We start from the raw sequence: 20,436 nt of genomic DNA, 5'->3' as shown, positions 1-20,436 counted from the left end.
GAGGAACAGTGGAGAACCGGCCACAGGGTCATGAAGGACCAGTGGAGAACCGGCCAGTGGAGAACCGGCCACAGGGTCATGGAGGACCAGTGGAGAACCGGCCACAGGGTCATGAAGGACCAGTGGAGAACCGGCCACAGGGTCATGGAGGACCAGTGGAGAACCGGCCACAGGGTCATGAAGGACCAGTGGAGAACCAGCCAGTGGAGAATCGGCCACAGGGTCATGAAGAACCAGTGGAGAACCGGCCACAGGGTCATGGAGGACCAGTGGAGAACCGGCCACAGGGTCATGGAGGACCAGTGGAGAACCGGACACAGGGTCATGGAGGACCAGTGGAGAACCGGCCACAGGGTCATGAAGGACCAGTGGAGAACCGGCCACAGGGTCATGAAGGACCAGTGGAGAACCGGCCACAGGGTCATGGAGGACCAGTGGAGAACCGGCCACAGGGTCATGAAGGACCAGTGGAGAACCGGCCACAGGGTCATGGAGGACCAGTGGAGAACCGGCCACAGGGTCATGGAGGACCAGTGGAGAACCGGCCACAGGGTCATGAAGGACCAGTGGAGAACCGGCCACAGGGTCATGGAGGACCAGTGGAGAACCGGCCACAGGGTCATGAAGGACCAGTGGAGAACCAGCCAGTGGAGAATCGGCCACAGGGTCATGAAGGACCAGTGGAGAACCGGCCACAGGGTCATGGAGGACCAGTGGAGAACCGGCCACAGGGTCATGGAGGACCAGTGGAGAACCGGACACAGGGTCATGGAGGACCAGTGGAGAACCGGCCACAGGGTCATGGAGGACCAGTGGAGAACCGGCCACAGGGTCATGAAGGACCAGTGGAGAACCGGCCACAGGGTCATGAAGGACCAGTGGAGAACCGGCCACAGGGTCATGGAGGACCAGTGGAGAACCGGCCACAGGGTCATGAAGGACCAGTGGAGAACCGGCCACAGGGTCATGGAGGACCAGTGGAGAACCGGCCACAGGGTCATGAAGGACCAGTGGAGAACCGGCCACAGGGTCATGGAGGACCAGTGGAGAACCGGCCACAGGGTCATGGAGGACCAGTGGAGAACCGGCCACAGGGTCATGAAGGACCAGTGGAGAACCGGCCACAGGGTCATGGAGGACCAGTGGAGAACCGGCCACAGGGTCATGAAGGACCAGTGGAGAACCGGCCACAGGGTCATGGGCGGCCGAGGCTCATTGATGCACGTGGGGAGCGAAGGCAGTGATGCTTTGGGCAATGTTCTGCTGGGAAACGTTGGGTCCTCCATCCATGTGGATGTTACTTTGACACGCACCACCTACCTAAGCATTGTTGAGACCATGTCCAGCCTTTCATGGAGACGGTATTCCCTGCTGTCTGTGGCTCTTTCAGCAGATAATGCGCCGCCACAAAGCACAAATGCTTCAGGAATGGTTTGAGGAGCACAACATGAGTTTGAGGCGTTGACACGGCCTCCAAATTCCCCAGATCTCAATCCAATCGAGCATCTGTGGGATGAGCTGAACAAACAAGTGGCCTCACCTCGCAACTTACAGGACTTAAAGGATCTGCTGCTAACATCTTGGTGCCAGATACCACAGCACACCTTCAGGGGTCTAGTGGAATCCATACCATACCAACTTTATTTGTTAAGCACTTTACAACAACCACAGTTGACCAAAGTGCTGTACAGAAAAAACATATGTACAATTAATAACCACACAAGGCCTCGACGGGTCAGCAAAAGGGGGACCAACACAATATTAGGCCTGATCTGTGTATAACACTTTAATTATTAATTGCTATCAGGAACTATTTCTGAAAAGCATGAGATCTCTAACCCTGAGTATGAGCAATAGTGATGCCTAAACGCTAGTGTTGTAGTGCTCGAGACCGGTCTTAAGACCATTTTTTGATGGTCTTGGTCTTGTCTTGGTCTCGGACTTAGAGGACTCGGGATTTTATCTCAAGACCAGTCAAGACCACAACTGCAAGGATATCACTAAATTGATTTAACATCATTAATGTACTTTGATGTAATACTTACAGCTTAAAATGCAATCAATAACTTTTTTTGTAATGTGATTTATTTTGTTACTGTGCTGCCGGGTTCAAAATCAATGCAGCATCGTCTCAAAAATGCCCAAAATTAATATAAATGCCCACAAAATTATGAGATTTCGTTTTTTATATAACAGAATATAATTAAGCAATATCGCAAGAGAGCTGTTTTCATGAATATAAGATTGCCAATGATATTGATTTATACAAACATTCAATAAACAAGAAGTCAATATTAAAGGACATTTGAAACTGTGTCTTTTCTGATTCGGCAACATTTCGTTATTAAACGAATCAGCTGCTTTGAACAAATCAGTTGAATAAAGGATTCCGTGACTGTTCAATAATGTTAATGTTTTAACGTTAAATTAATCTGAACATTATTTATGCAGGTGTTATTGTACCAATTCAGATGCAACTTCTGTGCCATGAGTTTTATTGTTAGTGATTTGATTGGTAATAGCGTTATAGTGTTTTCCTTTTCTAATTGTTTTTAAATATAAGTCATTTCTCAGACAGTAGATATGGATCTTTTAAATTAATTTAAGGAGTTCTGGTCTGGTCTGGTCTGGTCTGGTCTTGTCTTGTCTTGGTCTCAACCCCACAAAATCTTGGTCTTGTCATGGTCTGGTCTTGGTCTTGTCTTGGTCTCAACCCCACAAAATCTTGGTCTTGTCTTGGTCTGGTCTTGGTCTTGGTCTTGGTCTTGTCTTGGTCTGGTCTTGGTCTTGTCTTGGTCTGGTCTTGGTCTTGGTCTTGTCTTGGTCTCAACCCCACAAAATCTTGGTCTTGTCTTGGTCTCAACCCCACAAAATCTTGGTCTTGTCTTGGTCTGGTCTTGGTCTTGGTCTTGTCTTGGTCTGGTCTTGGTCTTGGTCTTGGTCTTGGTCTTGGTCTTGTCTTGGTCTGGTCTTGGTCTTGGTCTTGTCTTGGTCTCAACCCCACAAAATCTTGGTCTTGTCTTGGTCTCAACCCCACAAAATCTTGGTCTTGTCTTGGTTTCAACCCCACAAAATCTTGGTCTTGTCTTGGTCTCAACCCCACAAAATCCTTGGTCTTGTCTTGGTCTCAACCCCACAAAATCTTGGTCTTGTCTTGGTCTCAACCCCACAAAATCTTGGTCTTGTCTTGGTCTCAACCCCTCAAAATCTTGGTCTTGTCTTGGTCTCAACCCAAAAAAAAAATGTTGGTCTTGTCTTGGTCTGGTCTTGGTCTTGTCTTGGTCTCAACCCCACAAAATCTTGGTCTTGTCTTGGTCTGGTCTTGGTCTTGTCTTAGTCTCAACCCCACAAAATCTTGGTCTTGTCTTGGTCTCAACCCCACAAAATCTTGGTCTTGTCTTGGTCTGGTCTTGGTCTCAACCCCACAAAATCTTGGTCTTGTCTTGGTCTCAACCCCACAAAATCTTGGTCTTGTCTTGGTCTCAACCCCTCAAAATCTTGGTCTTGTCTTGGTCTCAACCCCACAAAATCTTGGTCTTGTCATGGTCTCAACCCCTCAAAATCTTGGTCTTGTCTTGGTCTCAACCCCACAAAATCTTGGTCTTGTCTTGGTCTGGTCTTGGTCTTGTCTTGGTCTCAACCCCACAAAATCTTGGTCTTGTCTTGGTCTGGTCTTGGTCTTGTCTTGGTCTCAACCCCACAAAATCTTGGTCTTGTCTTGGTCTCAACCCCACAAAATCTTGGTCTTGTCTTGGTCTGGTCTTGGTCTTGTCTTGGTCTCAACCCCACAAAATCTTGGTCTTGTCTTGGTCTGGTCTTGGTCTTGTCTTGGTCTCAACCCCACAAAATCTTGGTCTTGTCTTGGTCTGGTCTTGGTCTTGTCTTGGTCTCAACCCCACAAAATCTTGGTCTTGTCTTGGTCTCAACCCCACAAAATCTTGGTCTTGTCTTGGTCTGGTCTTGGTCTTGTCTTGGTCTCAACCCCACAAAATCTTGGTCTTGTCTTGGTCTGGTCTTGGTCTTGTCTTGGTCTCAACCCCACAAAATCTTGGTCTTGTCTTGGTCTGGTCTTGGTCTTGTCTTGGTCTCAACCCCACAAAATCTTGGTCTTGTCTTGGTCTGGTCTTGGTCTTGTCTTGGTCTCAACCCCACAAACTCTTGGTCTTGTCTTGGTCTGGTCTTGGTCTTGTCTTGGTCTCAACCCCACAAAATCTTGGTCTTGTCTTGGTCTGGTCTTGGTCTTGTCTTGGTCTCAACCCCACAAAATCTTGGTCTAGTCTTGGTCTTGGTTTAGGTGGTCTTGACTACAACACTACTAAACTGAGCGCAGGAGGGACAGTGTTTTTACGATCACGGCCGGTTCCAGCTGGCCAAATCAAAGCTCAGAGCGAGCAGCGACGAGGGCTGAACACATGATTACAGGCTGGACGGCTTCCCGCTTTGATTCAGGCCTTTTGCGAAGCGCGGAGCACATTCGTCATCGGCTCTAATGGACCGCGCGAGCTCTGCTGGCACCCGGCCTCACCTGAGTCTCCACACACCATTAAGATGTCACAGAAACCTCGAGGGACTCACTTGGCCTCTGCCAGCGCAGGGCAGCGCCATTCTTACAGAGAACCAGATCCTCAAGAGGATTCTGGACGTCTTCCAGAGCTCCATGTCCTGAGGTCACCCCGCATCCTAATGAGACCGGCTTTACGGATGTGCCAGCGGCTTCACGGCTCCCACAATCCACTCCATGACGGCTTCATCCAATCACTACAACCGCAGAAAACTGTCCGCTCTCAGAACGTTTGTGCTTAATTCGGTACTTTCCTAATGTCATGTTTTGAGTTGGACTTTGAGTAAGATATGGAGGTGTCTAACTTTTTTTACTATTTCATGTATTTTTAGTGCTGTCAAATCGATTAATCACATTTGACAGCACTATATATCTATATCTATATATACCAATTAGGCATAACATTATGACCGGTGAAGTGAATAACACTGATGATCTCTTCATCTCCTGTTAGTGGGTGGGATATATTAGGCAGCAAGTGAACATTTTGTCCTCAGAGTTGATGTGTTAGAAGCAGGAAAAATGGGCAAGCGGAAGGATTTGAGCAAGTTTGACAAGGGCCAGATTGTGATTTGAAGGCTAGGCCGATCAAACAGATGATCTGTGAAGCACTTTGAGCTCATTTACATATATTATATAGTATTATATTTTATAAACACAAACTTCATCATTGGGCTCTATTATATATTTTTTTTATTCAGAATTGTATTAGTATTATTATCGTTATTATTATTTGTTTCAACTTCCTTATTCATAAGCATTACGCACTATATAAATGTTTTTATGACTAAATTAAATTAATATACATTTGATCTTTTAGTTATATATTCTGACCTCAGACGCACTTTGAGCTGCATTTTATGTATGTGCCGACTGAATGATTCATCAGTATATAATCTTTTTATTAAAATATAATATTATTTGTTTCAACTTCCTTATTCATAAGCAAAGCATTACGCACTATATAAATGTTTTATGACATACTAATGAAGTGTATAGATAATAAATTAATATACATTTACTCTTCCTTTTTCATTTATTTAATTAATTTAGTTATATATTCTGACCTGTGACGCACTTTGAGCTGCATTTTATGTATGTGCCGACTGAATGATTCATCAGTGCATGTTTTTTTATATATAAAAAGTATTCGTCATAATATTTTTATTAAAATATAATAACTTCTCTACGTCTAAAATGACTGCAATCTCAACCACCTTCACTCTATCTATAAAAATCCTTGAGACTAAAAACATTATTGTTTAATGCTTTGTCTTGTTTCATCAGAAATATGTCCCATTATGGATGTTAAATGGGTTTCATGAGAGAATAAAACCAAAACAATTGCCTTTCAGCAATACATTTTGCAAAGGCACGAGGAACACATCGATGGATCAGGAATGTTCCCCACTCATTTTCAGTCTCCATCCATCTCGGTTCCTGGATCTCGTCCGGGTGCAAGCCTCGTCTTGGCAGGCACGGAGCAACACAGCACAAAGGGTCAAAGGTCCAGGCCTGCACTGGGATTGAATAATTGCGGCCCAAATGGGTCTTGCGATCTCGTGCGGGACTTCATGGACGCCTTTGCCTCTGATCGCCGTTTGACCTGAACTCAGATGTGCTGCAAAGCTGCTGAATTTGTTTAGCAAATTCTACAATACATTGCTGAAAAAACTTGAAGTCAACATGAAACGCTCTTTGCATCCCATTTTACTTGCATAATGTGGCGGATTTTTGAATGTAACAGGATATTTAAGTGGAAAAAATGAAGGATGGGATGTGATTCAGTGGCTCTGAATGTGCGTTTTGTGCATCGTCCTCTTTATTGCATTAACTGATATTAAATTACTAGCTATTTGACGTCAACAGAAAAGACGTGCATGAAACACCTTTTGTCTTTGTCTGTGGACGTTTATTTAACAGCATTTCACACACTTTTAGTGTTTCCCAGTCCTGTGTACTAAACACAAGTCCACTGAAAGTTGGGCGGTGTGTGTTTTCATGTTTCACCGCTGCCATATGATAGATCTGTGATGCATTTGATGATTTATAAGTTGGCTTTAGTTTGATTCTTTAACAGGATTGTGGATGCATGAACAGTTTTCTATGTGATCCCTGACCCCTAAATGCTCTTTTGGATGCTCCTCTGAATGGAACGAAAAGATTAGATGTGCTGATGCTTTAAAGACCAACTTTTTTGAATCTCCAGAGATTCATCTAGCAGCCAGAAATGCCCCAAATAACCAATTATAAAAAAATAATGTATTGGAGAAATCCCTTCGTCGCAACAGTAAAGAGTATCGGGGCAAGTTGTCACCATTTTCTCTCATTGATGATTTCAATAATCATTTATGTGACATGCAGATTAAAAATGCAATATTTGTGTAATATCTGTAACTTATATAGACAGTGCATCTGAACTGAAAGTAAGCCGGGGCAAGTTGTCACAAGAGAGTTTTGGTGCTTTTCTCTCTTTGAGGATTTCAAACCCCTTTCTAGGATCACTTTTGTGCCTTCCAGATTAAAAAGGCAATATTTGTGTAATATCCGTGACTTATATAGACAATGCATCTGAACTGAAAGTAGGCCGGGGCAAGTTGTCACACGTCTTAATAATTTAGTGTTTGTTGGGTACAGTTTAATATTTCTATGGTGTTTCGTTTTTCACAGTAGGCTATATTTTTATTGTGACAACATGCCCCGCTATATATTCATCAAATCTTTTAACCGACTCTTAGTTGATTGATAGTCAAGATGTAATTGTCTCAATCATAGCGGCGGCGGCGCGTAAACGCGCGCGCACGGTAACACACCTGTCTCGGCGAAGCTGATGATCTCCGACGTCTCCTCCTCCACCTCGTTCATGGACGCGGCGTGTCCGTCCAGGTTCGGGATCTCCACCCTCCCGTCCTCGCGCACCTTCCCGGCGTGGAGCTTCTTGAGCGCGGTCACCATCGCCGCCTTCGGGACGGGGTGGGTGATGTTGGGTCTGTCCCTCATCTGTAACCGGCTCAGGATGTGCCTCTTCACCGCCTCCAGGAAATCCACGTCCACGCGCGTCGGTCCATCCGTCTGGCTGAGCCCGCAGGACGCGCAGCTCGGGCTGATGCTCCGCGCGTCGGTGTCCGGTGCCGGTGTGCAGCGGATGGAGATGAGGAAGGACGCAAAACAAAGCACTTCGAACATCAAGTTTTTCATCTTCTGTGATGATAACGGCTGGGTTGATGGAGATGGAAGCGGCCAAGTTCGTATCCGCCTTCTCCACCTCCAAAAAAAAGTGGCACTTAAAAAGTGGGGAAAGGCTGTAATATCCAAACGCAAAAGCAGTAAATCCTGTAAAGCGGCTAATATGTCCCTCCGGTTGAGTCTTGTCTTTGGTCACTCCGCGATGTGTTCTATTCAATTCGGATCGATATCACCGTGAGAAAGGCCCGGCACACCATCCGAATCGTGAATGATGTAAATAAGAAAGTAAGCGGAGCTCTTGAGAAATGTCCACGTACAGCCGCGCTTTTACGCACAAGTCCGATGCGTCATGGCATGACTGAAAACCTCAGTGTATTACGCGTCAAAAAAAGCCCACAGACTAAACAAAGGAGCTGTTATGATCTGTCCTGCTGATTTCTTCACTCTATTGCGTTAAAATCATCCATGGTGAAGGGAAGCGAGCGCAAACCAGTCAGTTTCCCCACAGCCTTCCCAAATAATCATTCGCCTTTTTGCCTTTATTTTAGTTCTTCAGATGAAGATCCCGTCCTCTTGCGTTGGACATTTTGACTTCCAGTGTACGTTTCCCAAATACTTCTTCATCATAGCTCTCGGGATGGTGTTCGGGAGCTCCGGCGTTTTTCTCGCGCAAACAGACATTGTGCCGCTTTGGAGCCTCTGGAAAGTTTTTATACGGGACTCAAGAACCACGTGGGACGATCCGCCAACTCCACAGGGTTAGAAAGGTAGAGACCCTGACAGGACCAATGCACATTTTCAGCAGAAACAAAACGTGAAGCTTATCGAAATGTGTTGAAATGCACAATATTATAGAATTCAGTAGATCGTGTCCCATGTGATCATGTCAGTTCATCTGTCCAATGAAATCTAATTTCGGCGAGTTAAAATGGGTTTAACAAAAGCGAAACAGACAGACTATAAATGGTTGTAGTCATGCAGTGTGCAAAATATTATTCTATTATATCATAATAAATTACTTATAGCCTAATTATTGTTACATTTCAGTAGGCCTATGTGCACTCAAAAAAATTCTGGGTTGTTTCAACTGATGACAAACCCAACCGTTGGTTTCATATATTTTTTAAATTTTTAAACCCAACGTTTTTTTAAACCAACGGTTGGTTTAAATGTTTAAACCCAACGTTTAAAAAAAAAACCCAACGGTTGGGTTTGTCCATATTTGACCCAAACATGGGTTGAAACAACCCAACGTTTCTATAGTGTATTTATCCAGATCAACAAATCCTTACTAAAAGTGAAAAGACACTTATTATTTTGCTACTAAAAGCAAAAAGGACATGATTTTAGGTGCTCAAATGTTTCTGTTTATAAAAACAAAGAGCGAACTGTGGGTCTGGAAGTGCTGAAGCATCCCCTTTGAATCAAACCATTTAAAGCCAGCAGGTTTCAGTCTTGGAAAGTAAATGAGCAAAACTTTTAACTGGTTTTGTGAATGAACGTGTGAACTCGTAAACGGGTTAAACAGGCGCCAGAGGAGCTCCTTTAAAGCAGCTCTCACAGAAAGAGTGTGGAAACAAAGCTATGGCTAAAAAAAACACCATAGTGGTTGTTTTTAAATAGAACAAGTGCAAAGGATGTGTCTTAAAATAAAAAGTACTTGACTAAGGGGTCATTTTTTCTTTAACATTTATCTGAATAAAGTAGTCCAGTGGTTTGTAACTGAGAGCGCCTCACTGATGAAGTTTAAAGTTGTAAAACAGCGCCATCGCTCGCCAAAATAAGAACTCACAATACACATACACACACACAACATATTATGTTATTATATCATAATAAAGTACTATAGCTATTGTTACATTTCAGTAGGTGCACTCAAATATTCTGGGTTGTTTCAACTGATATTTGGGTCAAATATGAACAATCCCAACCGTTGCTTTAAAATATTTTTAAATGTTTAAACCCAACGGTTTTTAAACCAAACGGTTGGTTTAAATGTTTAAACCCAACGTTATATATAGAGAGAGAGTAAAAATTGTATTATACACAACATTGTATACAATTTTGCACATCATACTGAATTATTTTATAGAAATCATAAAAAAATCAAGAAATCAAGACTACCTTTGCCGAAATATCCATACATGGTGTTATGGCGTCATATCCTTGTCATTTGAATATCCGGTGGGCGGGGCGGCGAAGTTGTACGGGAGTAGTGGAATTGATCCTGTGTGACAGAATTATGTTTTAACCGCTTATACATGCCAAACAAATCACTGGCTCTTCACGGATCAAACTTCCGGTGAGTGATCTATAAGAGTTTACGTTGTTTTGATCAGTTTGAAAAATGTTTGACCAGTTTGCTCAGACGACAACTTTACAGTTCTGAGGTATTTCCTCGGATGAAGCGCCCTTATGTCTTTGTGGGAAAACTCTGTAATTGACAGTGTTCACATCCAATGAGAGGGAGAGTAGAGGATGACCCGCCTTATAATTTGTCTGTTGAACCAATCAAGAGCTAGAAGAGGCGGGCTCTCGCCTTTAACAATAAGGAAGGGGTGGTGTCTCCGCGGGATGGAAAAGTGCAAATCGCTTTATTCAGTAGGCTATAACAACAGCTTTTTAAGAAGTTTTTAGTACAATTTAGTTATGTATTGTTGTTTTCTGTTTCTTACTCGTATTGTTGTCCTTACAAAGAAGTACTAAGACTGTAAAACGGCAACGTGACGGTACCATGGTACTTTTACTGCGTACCATAATAGTCAATGATTACAATACTATGGTATGAACGTGGTACTTGATACTATCATGGTACATGACCTAAAATATGGTATTATCATATAGATGGATGGATGCACACCGTTTATCCCAGTTTCATTTGATACATTGGATTTTATATATATTTGTTGGGGCAACGCATTACAACTAACGCGAGTTACGTAATCAGATTACCTTTTAAAGTGAAGTAACGCGTTACTTTTATATTTACAACAAAATATAAAATAAACAAAAGCAGAATATTGCACAGACCTACACTAATTAAATATATTAACTTACACAAATATTAAAAATGTATTTAATCTCACTTTATTAACCAATGTCTTTGCTTTTAACCTTAAACCATACTAATAACTAAGTAAAGCATAACCTTTTCTTGCTAAAATAAGATTCCGGAACTGCGTCCTATTCTTCTGCAATCCAGCAGAAGGCTTACTCATGTCACTTTTGATGTGAAAGGGCCTTTACATTCGCCAAAAAAATATTTTTTCTTTATTTGTTATTAAAAATCAAACAAGCAAGCCGAGCTCAGGTGGGGAAAAAGTAGCATAACACATTACTTTCCATTAAAAGTAACGATTTTTGGATTAAAATATCCAAAAACCACTAGAACAATGTTATATATTTTGTTGACTTGTGTGCTTACATTATCCCAAATGTTTCCAAGATTTGTTTAAATCCAGAGAAATAAGCCATTTTGACATGGACCGTGTCCGTGCGTCGCCTATCAATGACATCATACTCGCGTTACCCTCGATTTCTGGTTTTATTTTGTGGAAACCATGGAAACACCAAAGATGCTTCAGGGCTCCAGAGTGCGACTAAATGGTCGCATTTTGCGACTAAAATTTGAGAGTGTGCGACTGAATTTTACATCCAGTCGCACATGTGCGACCAGTAAATTTGCCTGCTGTCGGTACTGGTGAAATTAAGAAAATACACTTACTAATTATAATTGATAGACGTTATGTCTGGCAAATTCTATCTTTGCCAGCCGTTTCTATATGAGATAATATTAAACCATTTGTCCGTGATGCATTTTTGCCATTCGCAATCCAGAAGAGAGAGAAAGCGAGCGAGCTCTCACGTGGAGCTACAGCGAACACAACACCACAGTCAGCTTTAATGAGTGATGATGGCCAAGAACTAAACAAAAGTTTATTCTGCTTAAACTTTAGGGATGTGCTGTGATATTAATCTAATTTTATTTTCGATTTTGGCTTCCAAGAATTATAAAAAGATGGTATGAGGTAAAACTATTCCTATAGCGCGACATCCTTCCCGTCACAGCCTTGCGCTGTCATTTCTCCCTAAACCTAAACTTAACGTCAGATTCAGTGATTGTTGTAAACTGCAGTCTCTACTGTTGCTAAACTGCGGGATGTGTTTGATAATAAAGAGCTATTAAATGCACAATAATCCGCGCAAGAGACGCTGTTTCCAACTTCAACGCGGCTTATGTGTGTGTGCTGCGAAATGGACCGGCTTGCACTTAATATTTTAGGCTTCGTGTGCGCGTCTCTAAACCATCAAATAAACAACAAATAGCCGGTGTCAAAATGACCGGATTGGAGAGTAGTTATTTTAACAGTTTATATTTTAAATGGGCGTAAATAGTTTGGAGAAATAGGAGAATATTATATTATTAGTTCTACATTCGATCGGTCTTAAAGGGGCAGCGTCTAATAAACCTGCTGACGATTGAGCCATTAATTCGACTCGAACAAAAGGCAAATAGAAAATATTCACATCTCTTGAATTAATAACTTAAGCTTTTATAAGCATTAATCTATCAATTTATACAGTGAAAACTATGCAGTGTTTTTTTACATTTCATTACTTTATTAGATTTCTTTGTATGTTTGTTCTTTCTAAGCAATATTAATGTTAGCAGACCCTCTGAATGCCTGCACACTGGTCCATTTACAAATAGATGTTTTATATTTTTGTTCAAACTTTGCGGTTTCTTTTGCTATAGATATTTTACTTTTCAGATTATAAAGCCATGTTAATTATGTTCTTAATTATGTTTTTTTTTATATAAAAATAAATAAATAAAGTATTATAAAAAGAACCGGTAAGAATACTGTTAAAGTACCGGATCGATAAGCAGTATCGGTAAGAGTAGTAATACCATTAAAACCTTAACGATACCCATCCCTATTAGTAATACAGTGGACATTAGTAGATTTGGTTAGCATGTTGATTTACGGTGTGCGCCCCTAAAATTTCTGGTTGTGCCCCTAAAATTTTCAGTTGGGGGCCACTGTGCTCCTAGTGAAAAAAGTGAGTCTGGAGCCCTGCGCTTGAATATATAATGTGTTTATATTAGACAGATGAGCAACTTATTGGATACATATTAAAAGCGCGAAATCTCGGCGTCATCACGCTACACCCTTGTTTTGAAAAAGCTGCGAAAAATTACATATTGTGCCTTTAAGTGACGCAATTAGTTACTAGTAACTTTCCCCAACAGTATGCATTTATAACATGTTATTGATAATATATATTTACTTATAATATATACATATTAATAGTGTATGTTTCTATTCTTTTGTATGTTTGCAGTCTCGTTCTGTTTCTTCTTTATTTGTTATTAAAAATCAAACAAGCAAGCCGAGCTCAAGTGGGGAAAAAGTAGCATAACGCATTACTTTCCAATAAAATTAACTTAAAGGCACTAAATGTAAGATTTTTGGATTAAAATATCCAAAAACCACTAGAACAATGTTATATATTTTGTTGACTTGTGTGCTTACATTATCCCAAATGTTTCCAAGATTGTTTAAATCCAGAGAAATAAGCAGTTTTGACATGGACCGTGTCCGTGCATCGCCTTTCAATGACATCATACTCGCATTACCCTCGATTTCTGGTTTTATTTTGTGGAAACCATGGAAACACCAAAGACGCTTGAATATATAATGTGTTTTATTAGACAGATGAGCCACTTTTTGGATACATAATAAAATTGCGAAATCTCGGTGTCATCAAGCTACGACCTTGTTTTGAATAAGCGACGAAAAATTATTAGGGCTGTCAAAAGATTAATCGCGATTAATCGCATCCAAAATAAAAGTTTGTGTTTACATAATATATGTGTGTGTACTCTGTTCATTATTATTTATATATAAATACACACACAAGCATGTATATATTTAAGAATTTTTTTTTATTTTTATATATAAAACATTTATATTTATATACATTATAGATTATATAAATGTATATACATGCTAATATTTCTTAAATATATACATGAATGTGTGTGTATTTATATATAAATAATAATTAACAGAGCACACACACACATATTATGTAAACACAAACTTTTATTTTAGATGCGATTAATCGCGATTAATCTTTTGACAGCCCTAATAATTACATATTGTGCCTTTAAGTAACGCAATTAGTTACAACAGTATGCATTTATAACATGTTATTGATAATATATATGTACTTATAATATATACATATTAATAATGTATGTTTCTCTTCTTTTGTGTGCTTGCAGTCTCGTTCTGTTTCTTCTTCTAGAACACTAAAGTCATGGCAGCAAATAAGGGCAAAAATCAAAGTTCGCTGGTCCTGCACAAGGTGATCATGGTGGGCAGCGGCGGCGTGGGCAAATCCGCACTCACGCTGCAGTTCATGTATGATGAGGTGAGTCAGGAAGAGTTTATTTCTCTTCATCTGCTCTAAAGCCGGCATCACTGTATGACTATTACCTTTCTAATATGTGTTGCTCAGTTCGTGGAGGACTACGAACCCACCAAGGCTGACAGTTACAGGAAGAAGGTGGTCCTGGATGGAGAGGAGGTGCAGATTGATATTTTGGACACTGCGGGACAGGAAGACTACGCTGCCATCAGGGATAACTACTTCCGCAGCGGAGAGGGTTTCCTCCTGGTTTTCTCCATCACAGAGCCGGAGTCCTTCAGCGCCGCGTCAGAGTTCAGGTCTGGACGTGCGGCTCATCTGCTGTTCTAGTGCGTTCAGTTCAGTCCTGGTGTGCTAGAGCCGCAGTTACTGCACTGGATGTTCTCAGAGAGAGCGGAAAGATGTTATCGTTACGCCGGCATCCTGCCCACAACAACTCTGATAGTCTGAAGATAGTTTCCAGCTCAAGGGATTTGTCCTCACTGTAAACAAAATGCTGAGTAGAGAAGGGCGGCGGACACACTAGAAATAAGACAAAAGAATTGTCTTATTTGTCCTATTGTGAGATATAAAGTCGTGAGATATAAAGTCAGAATTGAGAGGTATAAAGTCGTGAGATATAAAGTCAGAATTGTGAGATATAAAGTCAGAATTGTTTGTGAGATATAAAGTCAGAATTGTTTGTGAGATATAAAGTCAGAATTGTGAGATATAAAGTCGTGAGATATAAAGTCAGAATTGTGAGATATAAAGTCGGAATTGTGAGATATAAAGTCGGAATTGTGTGATATAAAGTCAGAATTGTGAGATATAAAGTCAGAATTGTGAGATATAAAGTCAGAATTGTGAGATATAAAGTCAGAATTGTGAGATAAAGTCGGAATTGAGAGATAAAGTCAGAATTGAGAGATATAAAGTCAGAATTGTGAGATATAAAGTCGGAATTGTGAGATAAAGTCGGAATTGAGAGATAAAGTCGGAATTGAGAGATATAGGGCCCTATTTTAACGATCTGAAACGCAAGTGTCAAAGCGCGAACCGCAAGTAACTTTGTGGGCGGGTCTCGGCGCTGTTGCTATTTTCCCGGCAGGATAAATGGCTCTTGCGCCCGGCGCAAATCTAAAATGGGTTGGTCTGAAGTAGCTTCATTATTCATAGGTGTGGTTTGGGCGTAACGTGAATAAACCAATCCGAGCGTCATCCAACATTCCCTTTAAAAGCAGGTGCGCAAGTTCCATTATGGATTGCTATTATTATGGCGTATTTACCAGGCGCGCGCCAGGAGCGGTTCACAGCCGAGGAGACTGATGTGCTTGTAAGAGCAGTGAAAGACAGAGAAGTGAAGTTGTAATGTTGTACATTATGGTAAAGGTGATTTCAAAGTCTTTTTTTTTTTTTCAGTCTTTCAGTTTTTTCAGTTTTTCAGTCGATTTTTTTTCCTGGTTCTTGACGGACAAACCAATTTGTCAGATGTCCTTATATACATATATGTCTTGCCACTATTGGGCAAACAGGTCTTATCCTTAATTATTACAATTAGCCTGAATCATTTGTAAGCTAGATTTATGCCTATTTTTTCACATCTTCGTGGCACACCACAATGATTTCCGTCATCTCATGTGTTAATATTTTTTTAGTGTAACAATTTATGATTTGCAAAAATAACTGTTGCATCTGTGTAGGTTAGCTACATGAGCAAAGTGTAGGCTATGCGCGTTGTGCACGCTATACATTATGGTCAAGCATGCGCCCTTAAAATAGCATAATGAACAACGCGCAACGCGCCACTGACTTTAGACTAGGTTTTTTCTGGTCAGTGGCGCAATTGTTTAATGGGACAGCAAAATAGCACCAGGGATTGTTTGCGCCGGAACACGCCTCCTTTTTTGCGCTGAACCGCCCAGGGAGCGCAAGTTCATTCACTAGTTTAGCGACGTGCTTCTGTGGAGGGAAAAGCGCGCTTTGCGCGGGTGCAAAATAGGAATGACACATGCGTCGGTGTACAAAGTCAATTGCGCTGGGTGCAAGATAGGGCCCATAAAGTCAGAATTGTGAGATATAAAGTCGGAATTGAGAGATATAAAGTTGTGAGATATAAAGTCAGAATTGTGAGATATAAAGTCGTGAGATATAAAGTCGGAATTGTGAGATATAAAGTCGGAATTGTGAGATATAAAGTCGGAATTGTGAGATAAACTCGTAGTTGCAAGAAAAAAATTACTTTATTTTTTGCAATTGCAAGTTTATTTCACGCAATTCTGAGAAAAAAAGTCGCAATTATTATCTTTTACAATTTTTTATTCTGTGGTGGAAACAAGCTTCCATAGAAAACGGTTATTGTAATAATATTTCATCATTATTACTGCATTTTCCATCAAATAAATGCTGCTTTGGTGATGATAAGAGAGCGCTCATGATGTGATCAGAGCTTCTCAGCAGCAGCTGTGCTGTGTTATGATCAGATGTGTGTGTGTTCCGCACAGGGAGCAGATCCTGAGAGTGAAAGCAGAGGAGGATAAAATCCCTCTGTTAGTGGTGGGGAATAAGTCGGATCTGGAGGACCGGAGGCAGGTGTCTGCGGACGAGGCCCGAGCCAAAGCGGACGAGTGGGCCGTCCAGTACGTGGAAACCTCAGCCAAAACTCGAGCCAACGTCGACAAGGTTCTGCTCCTCCAATAGAGACAGAGCGACACGCGTCATAATCTGAAGGCCACGCCCACCGGGGGGGGAACAATCCAACGCTCTCCATTGACTTTGCATTGCGTGAGGCTGCATTCTTGTCATTTCGGACTTATTACAAAAAACTGAACAATGTATAAAAGCTGATATGTGACCAAGTGTACAGCAAACAAGCTAAACAAAACCCAGAAGCAAAAACCCAGACGTTTTTATAAGCTGTTGACCCAAAAAATGAGCGTTTAAGGACAAAAAAGTGGATTTAAGCCATTGAGACAGAGCGCTCGGGTCATATTACACTGAGAACTACGATGACTAGAGGGGAATGTAATCAACGACAGGAAATATAACATATAAAACTGACATTTGGATATTTGACTTAACAGTGACAAAATGTTTACTGCACACATACACATATTGAGACACACTGAGTGTCAGGATCCCAAAATTTACCCATTCATCAGCTGAAGCTTCACTTCGTACTGCCTTTATCCACTTTTATCTTCTTAAACGCTCGTTTTTTTGGGTCGACAGCTTATACAAACGTATTTCTGTGTTTTTTAGCTTGTTTGCTGTACACCTCATCACATATCAGCTTTTAGACATTGTTCTGTTTTTTGTTACAAGTCCGAAATGACAATGAGGCGCTTCACTAGGGTTGTTTACCGAAATCCGGTTCCAATATGGCACCGGTACTTATATAACCGGTATGTACCGGACCGAATCAGAACGCAGATTTTGGTTCCTCATTTCGGTGCCAAAATTCAAACGTGCTTTCAGGTGCTTTGGCTGAGCCAGAGACAGACGCTCAGTGCTGGTCACATCACAACTCATGACAACTATTCAGTGTTTTCAACCACATCTCATGACAACTATTCAGTGTTTTCAACCACATCTCATGACAACTATTCAGTGTTTTCAACCACATCTCATGACAAATATTCAGTGTTTTCAACCACATCTCATGACAACTATTCAGTGTTTTCAACCACATCATGTTTATTCCAGGTTTCAGACATTTAAATGTTCATAAGTAGGCTACTAGCAAAACACACCCTGATGTCTATGAAAGCGGCAATGACAATCCTTTCAGACGGTTATAATTTGACTAACGTTACATGTTTTATTCACATCAGATACATGCACATTATACAGTAACTATATCGTTTACTCTATTCTTCTTCCAGTTCACTGGTCACTTACTTTCATGTATTTCGTGAGACGAGAATGCTCTCAAGTGTTGTAAATCCGACAGATCCGATTCTGAGGCGCAAACTAACATGGCGCCGCCCATTGCGCTTTATAGATCAACTAACACACATTGACTCACACATTTGAACATCAGATAGTTCGTGACACAGTTAAGAAGTTTGTGAATATTTTGAATAAAAAGAAAAAACGAAATAAACCCGATACAGCTGGGCTGTCAGCGCTATTGCGGCTGCTGTGTGTCATGTGAGAAACATGACGCGTCGTCATGGAAACATTAAGGCGATGCGTTCAAAAATATTTAGCCAGAGAAAATTATCATATTTCAAAATAAAGCTGAAGCTCGAAGCTGGTTAGTAGCAGACCGAGAATACAGACTAGGCTAACTGCTGTTATTACTGTAACTGTTATTTAGAGTTATATTAGGCTTGTTGTAGTTGGGTGGCTATTAGGTTTTACTGTGAATTTGTAAATAAGTCAATTATAATTTGTAAATAAGTCAATTGTGTTTTGTATTTATTTATATTCATACATTTAAGTATACATTAAACTTTTAATAAATGGTTCAATTTAAATAAATAAATAAAAAGCCATTTAATGTCATCCACTTCGTTTTGTGGCCATTTAAAAAAAAAAAAAAAGTATCGGTTCAGGCACCGTTTAGGCACCGGAACCGTTTTAAAAGTATCGGTTTGGCACCGGAATCGGAAAAAACCCAAACGATACCCAACCCTACGCTTCACGCAATGCAAAGTCAATGGAGAGCGTTGGATTTGTTTTCCCGGTGTGGGCGTGGCCTAAATACGCTCTGTCTCAATACCCCTCTCAGATCACATGACCTCTGCCAGTGCCTCAACATCTGTTTGTCGTTTGCAGGTCTTCTTCGATTTGATGAGGGAGGTGCGGGCGAAGAAGATGTCTGAGAACAAGGAGAAGAACGGGAAGAAGAGTGGCAAGAAGAAGAAAAGCCTGAAAGAGAGATGCACGCTGCTTTGAGCCGCGCAAACGCCACGCTTTCCTGGACTGAGCCGCTCCTCTGAGGAAGAGGAGACATGATCTTCCTCCTCATACTTCCTCTCTGATGCCAAATACAATCCAACCAGAGCCGTGTACATTTCTACAGGTTTTCCCAAATCAAATCAGTTCAACTGTAATCCCGGGAATATGGAGCTGCAACATTCCTCATGCGCGTTTCATGAACGTTTCACTTTTGCTTTTTGTGCTAAATCCTCTATTTGACTCTGCCTTTCCCTTCTGTAAAGGCAACAGACGTTATATGCGATTATATATTTGTTTGTTTGGAATGCAGTAAAGCGTTATTATCACAGCTAAAGGAGGTGAGATTCACAGATTCCACTATGCAAACTATTTTTGTAATCAAACCACTTTCGTTGATTTCTCTGCCTGGGGATTATAGAGCAAATAAACCTGTGCATTTGTTATGAATCTGTGGTGTTTGACTGAAGCGATGCCGTTGGGTTGTGTGTGGAATTGACCTATCGGTAAGCCCCGCCCCCCTTAGTTACTGTTGCTAACTCGGACAAACAAACGGAGTTGCTATATCTTACAATGTACAGCTGTCAGTGTGAAAACCTTATCCTGAGATGTTTTTGGACACAGAATGTAGCGTATATCCCGTCTGAATGATGGCCAGACTTTACTGATGGATTATCAAGTTTATTGCATCGTTATTCACTCCAAAAAATCATCGTAAGAGCTGAACAAACAAAGCATAAGAAGTGCGCATTAACGTCTCATACGCAAACTCTCTCTCTCCGTTGCATTATCATTAACACACACAGCAAATTACACAAAAACACTCACAGTAAACAAACATACACACAGAGCGTATGCCTTTCCGAGGGTGTAGTTTATAACTGGTCAACTTTATATCTGCAAAACAACTCCGATAAACTGCGTGCGAGCTCTTCCTTTCGTTACCCAGAGACTATAATACCCATCAAAATAAGAGTCCTCCTTATAAGACAGATAATGTAGACCTTATACATATCTAAAATTAAATTAATTGACATATAACCAGTTTAATATGGAGAGGCACTGAAATGTGTTTTTGACCTACAGTGTCACATGACGTGAGAACAGTTATTTCGGTTTGTATGTTAGCAGGGACTTTAATCGCAATTTAACGAGAGTTTGACAAACAAAAAATCCTCTCAGGATCGCTGGAGTCAGTGCTGCAGTTCCTCAGGCACGACATTTGAGCATTTTTGTAAAATATGACTATGACTATGACACCCGTCAAAATAGGAGTCCTCCTTATAAGACAGATAATGCAGACCTTTAAACATATCTAAACTCACAGAAATAAAATGGGAATAAAATAAATATGGTGAGAGATTAATTTG

At 41.0% G+C, this 20,436-nt stretch overlaps 2 protein-coding genes across 3 annotated transcripts in view; one reads left to right on the top strand and one right to left on the bottom strand.

Annotated features, from left to right (window-relative positions):
* The window catches only part of LOC307142827 (inhibin beta B chain), a 20,711-nt gene extending 12,314 nt beyond the window's left edge, over nt 1-8,397 (bottom strand). Inside the window, exon 1 of the mRNA XM_079843951.1 lies at nt 7,375-8,397. Within this exon, the coding sequence (XP_079700077.1) occupies nt 7,375-7,759 (385 nt within the window). The 5' untranslated portion in view covers nt 7,760-8,397. The remainder of the gene's footprint in view (nt 1-7,374) is intronic.
* A 1,525-nt stretch (nt 8,398-9,922) lies between these two features.
* ralbb (v-ral simian leukemia viral oncogene homolog Bb (ras related)) lies at nt 9,923-19,512 on the top strand. 2 transcript variants are annotated; one of them, XM_079845216.1, is made up of 5 exons: nt 9,923-10,049; nt 14,040-14,188; nt 14,276-14,484; nt 16,669-16,846; nt 18,947-19,512. In XM_079845216.1, the coding sequence occupies exons 2-5, from the start codon at nt 14,075-14,077 to the stop codon at nt 19,064-19,066; spliced, it is 621 nt and encodes a 206-aa protein (XP_079701342.1). In that variant the 5' UTR covers nt 9,923-10,049; nt 14,040-14,074; the 3' UTR covers nt 19,067-19,512. The 2 variants fall into 2 exon arrangements, with proteins under 2 accessions (XP_079701342.1, XP_079701343.1); XM_079845217.1 differs by lacking the exon at nt 9,923-10,049 and adding an exon at nt 10,272-10,348.
* Nucleotides 19,513-20,436: the final 924 nt, after the last annotated feature.

This window comes from Gobio gobio, assembly GCF_949357685.1.
Source record: "Gobio gobio genome assembly, chromosome: 19".
In the NCBI taxonomy this organism is placed as follows: domain Eukaryota; kingdom Metazoa; phylum Chordata; class Actinopteri; order Cypriniformes; family Gobionidae; genus Gobio; species Gobio gobio.
This window is presented reverse-complemented; position numbering and strand designations above follow the sequence as displayed.

What these genes read in the sequence shown, in the direction of transcription:
- ralbb (XM_079845216.1), top strand. Translation starts at nt 14,075, where the DNA reads ATGGCAGCAAATAAGGGCAAAAATCAAAGTTCGCTGGTCCTGCACAAG. An exon ending in TGCAGTTCATGTATGATGAG is followed by an intron (nt 14,189 to 14,275) that starts GTGAGTCAGGAA and finishes TGTGTTGCTCAG; the next exon opens with TTCGTGGAGGACTACGAACC. An exon ending in CTCGAGCCAACGTCGACAAG is followed by an intron (nt 16,847 to 18,946) that starts GTTCTGCTCCTC and finishes TGTCGTTTGCAG; the next exon opens with GTCTTCTTCGATTTGATGAG.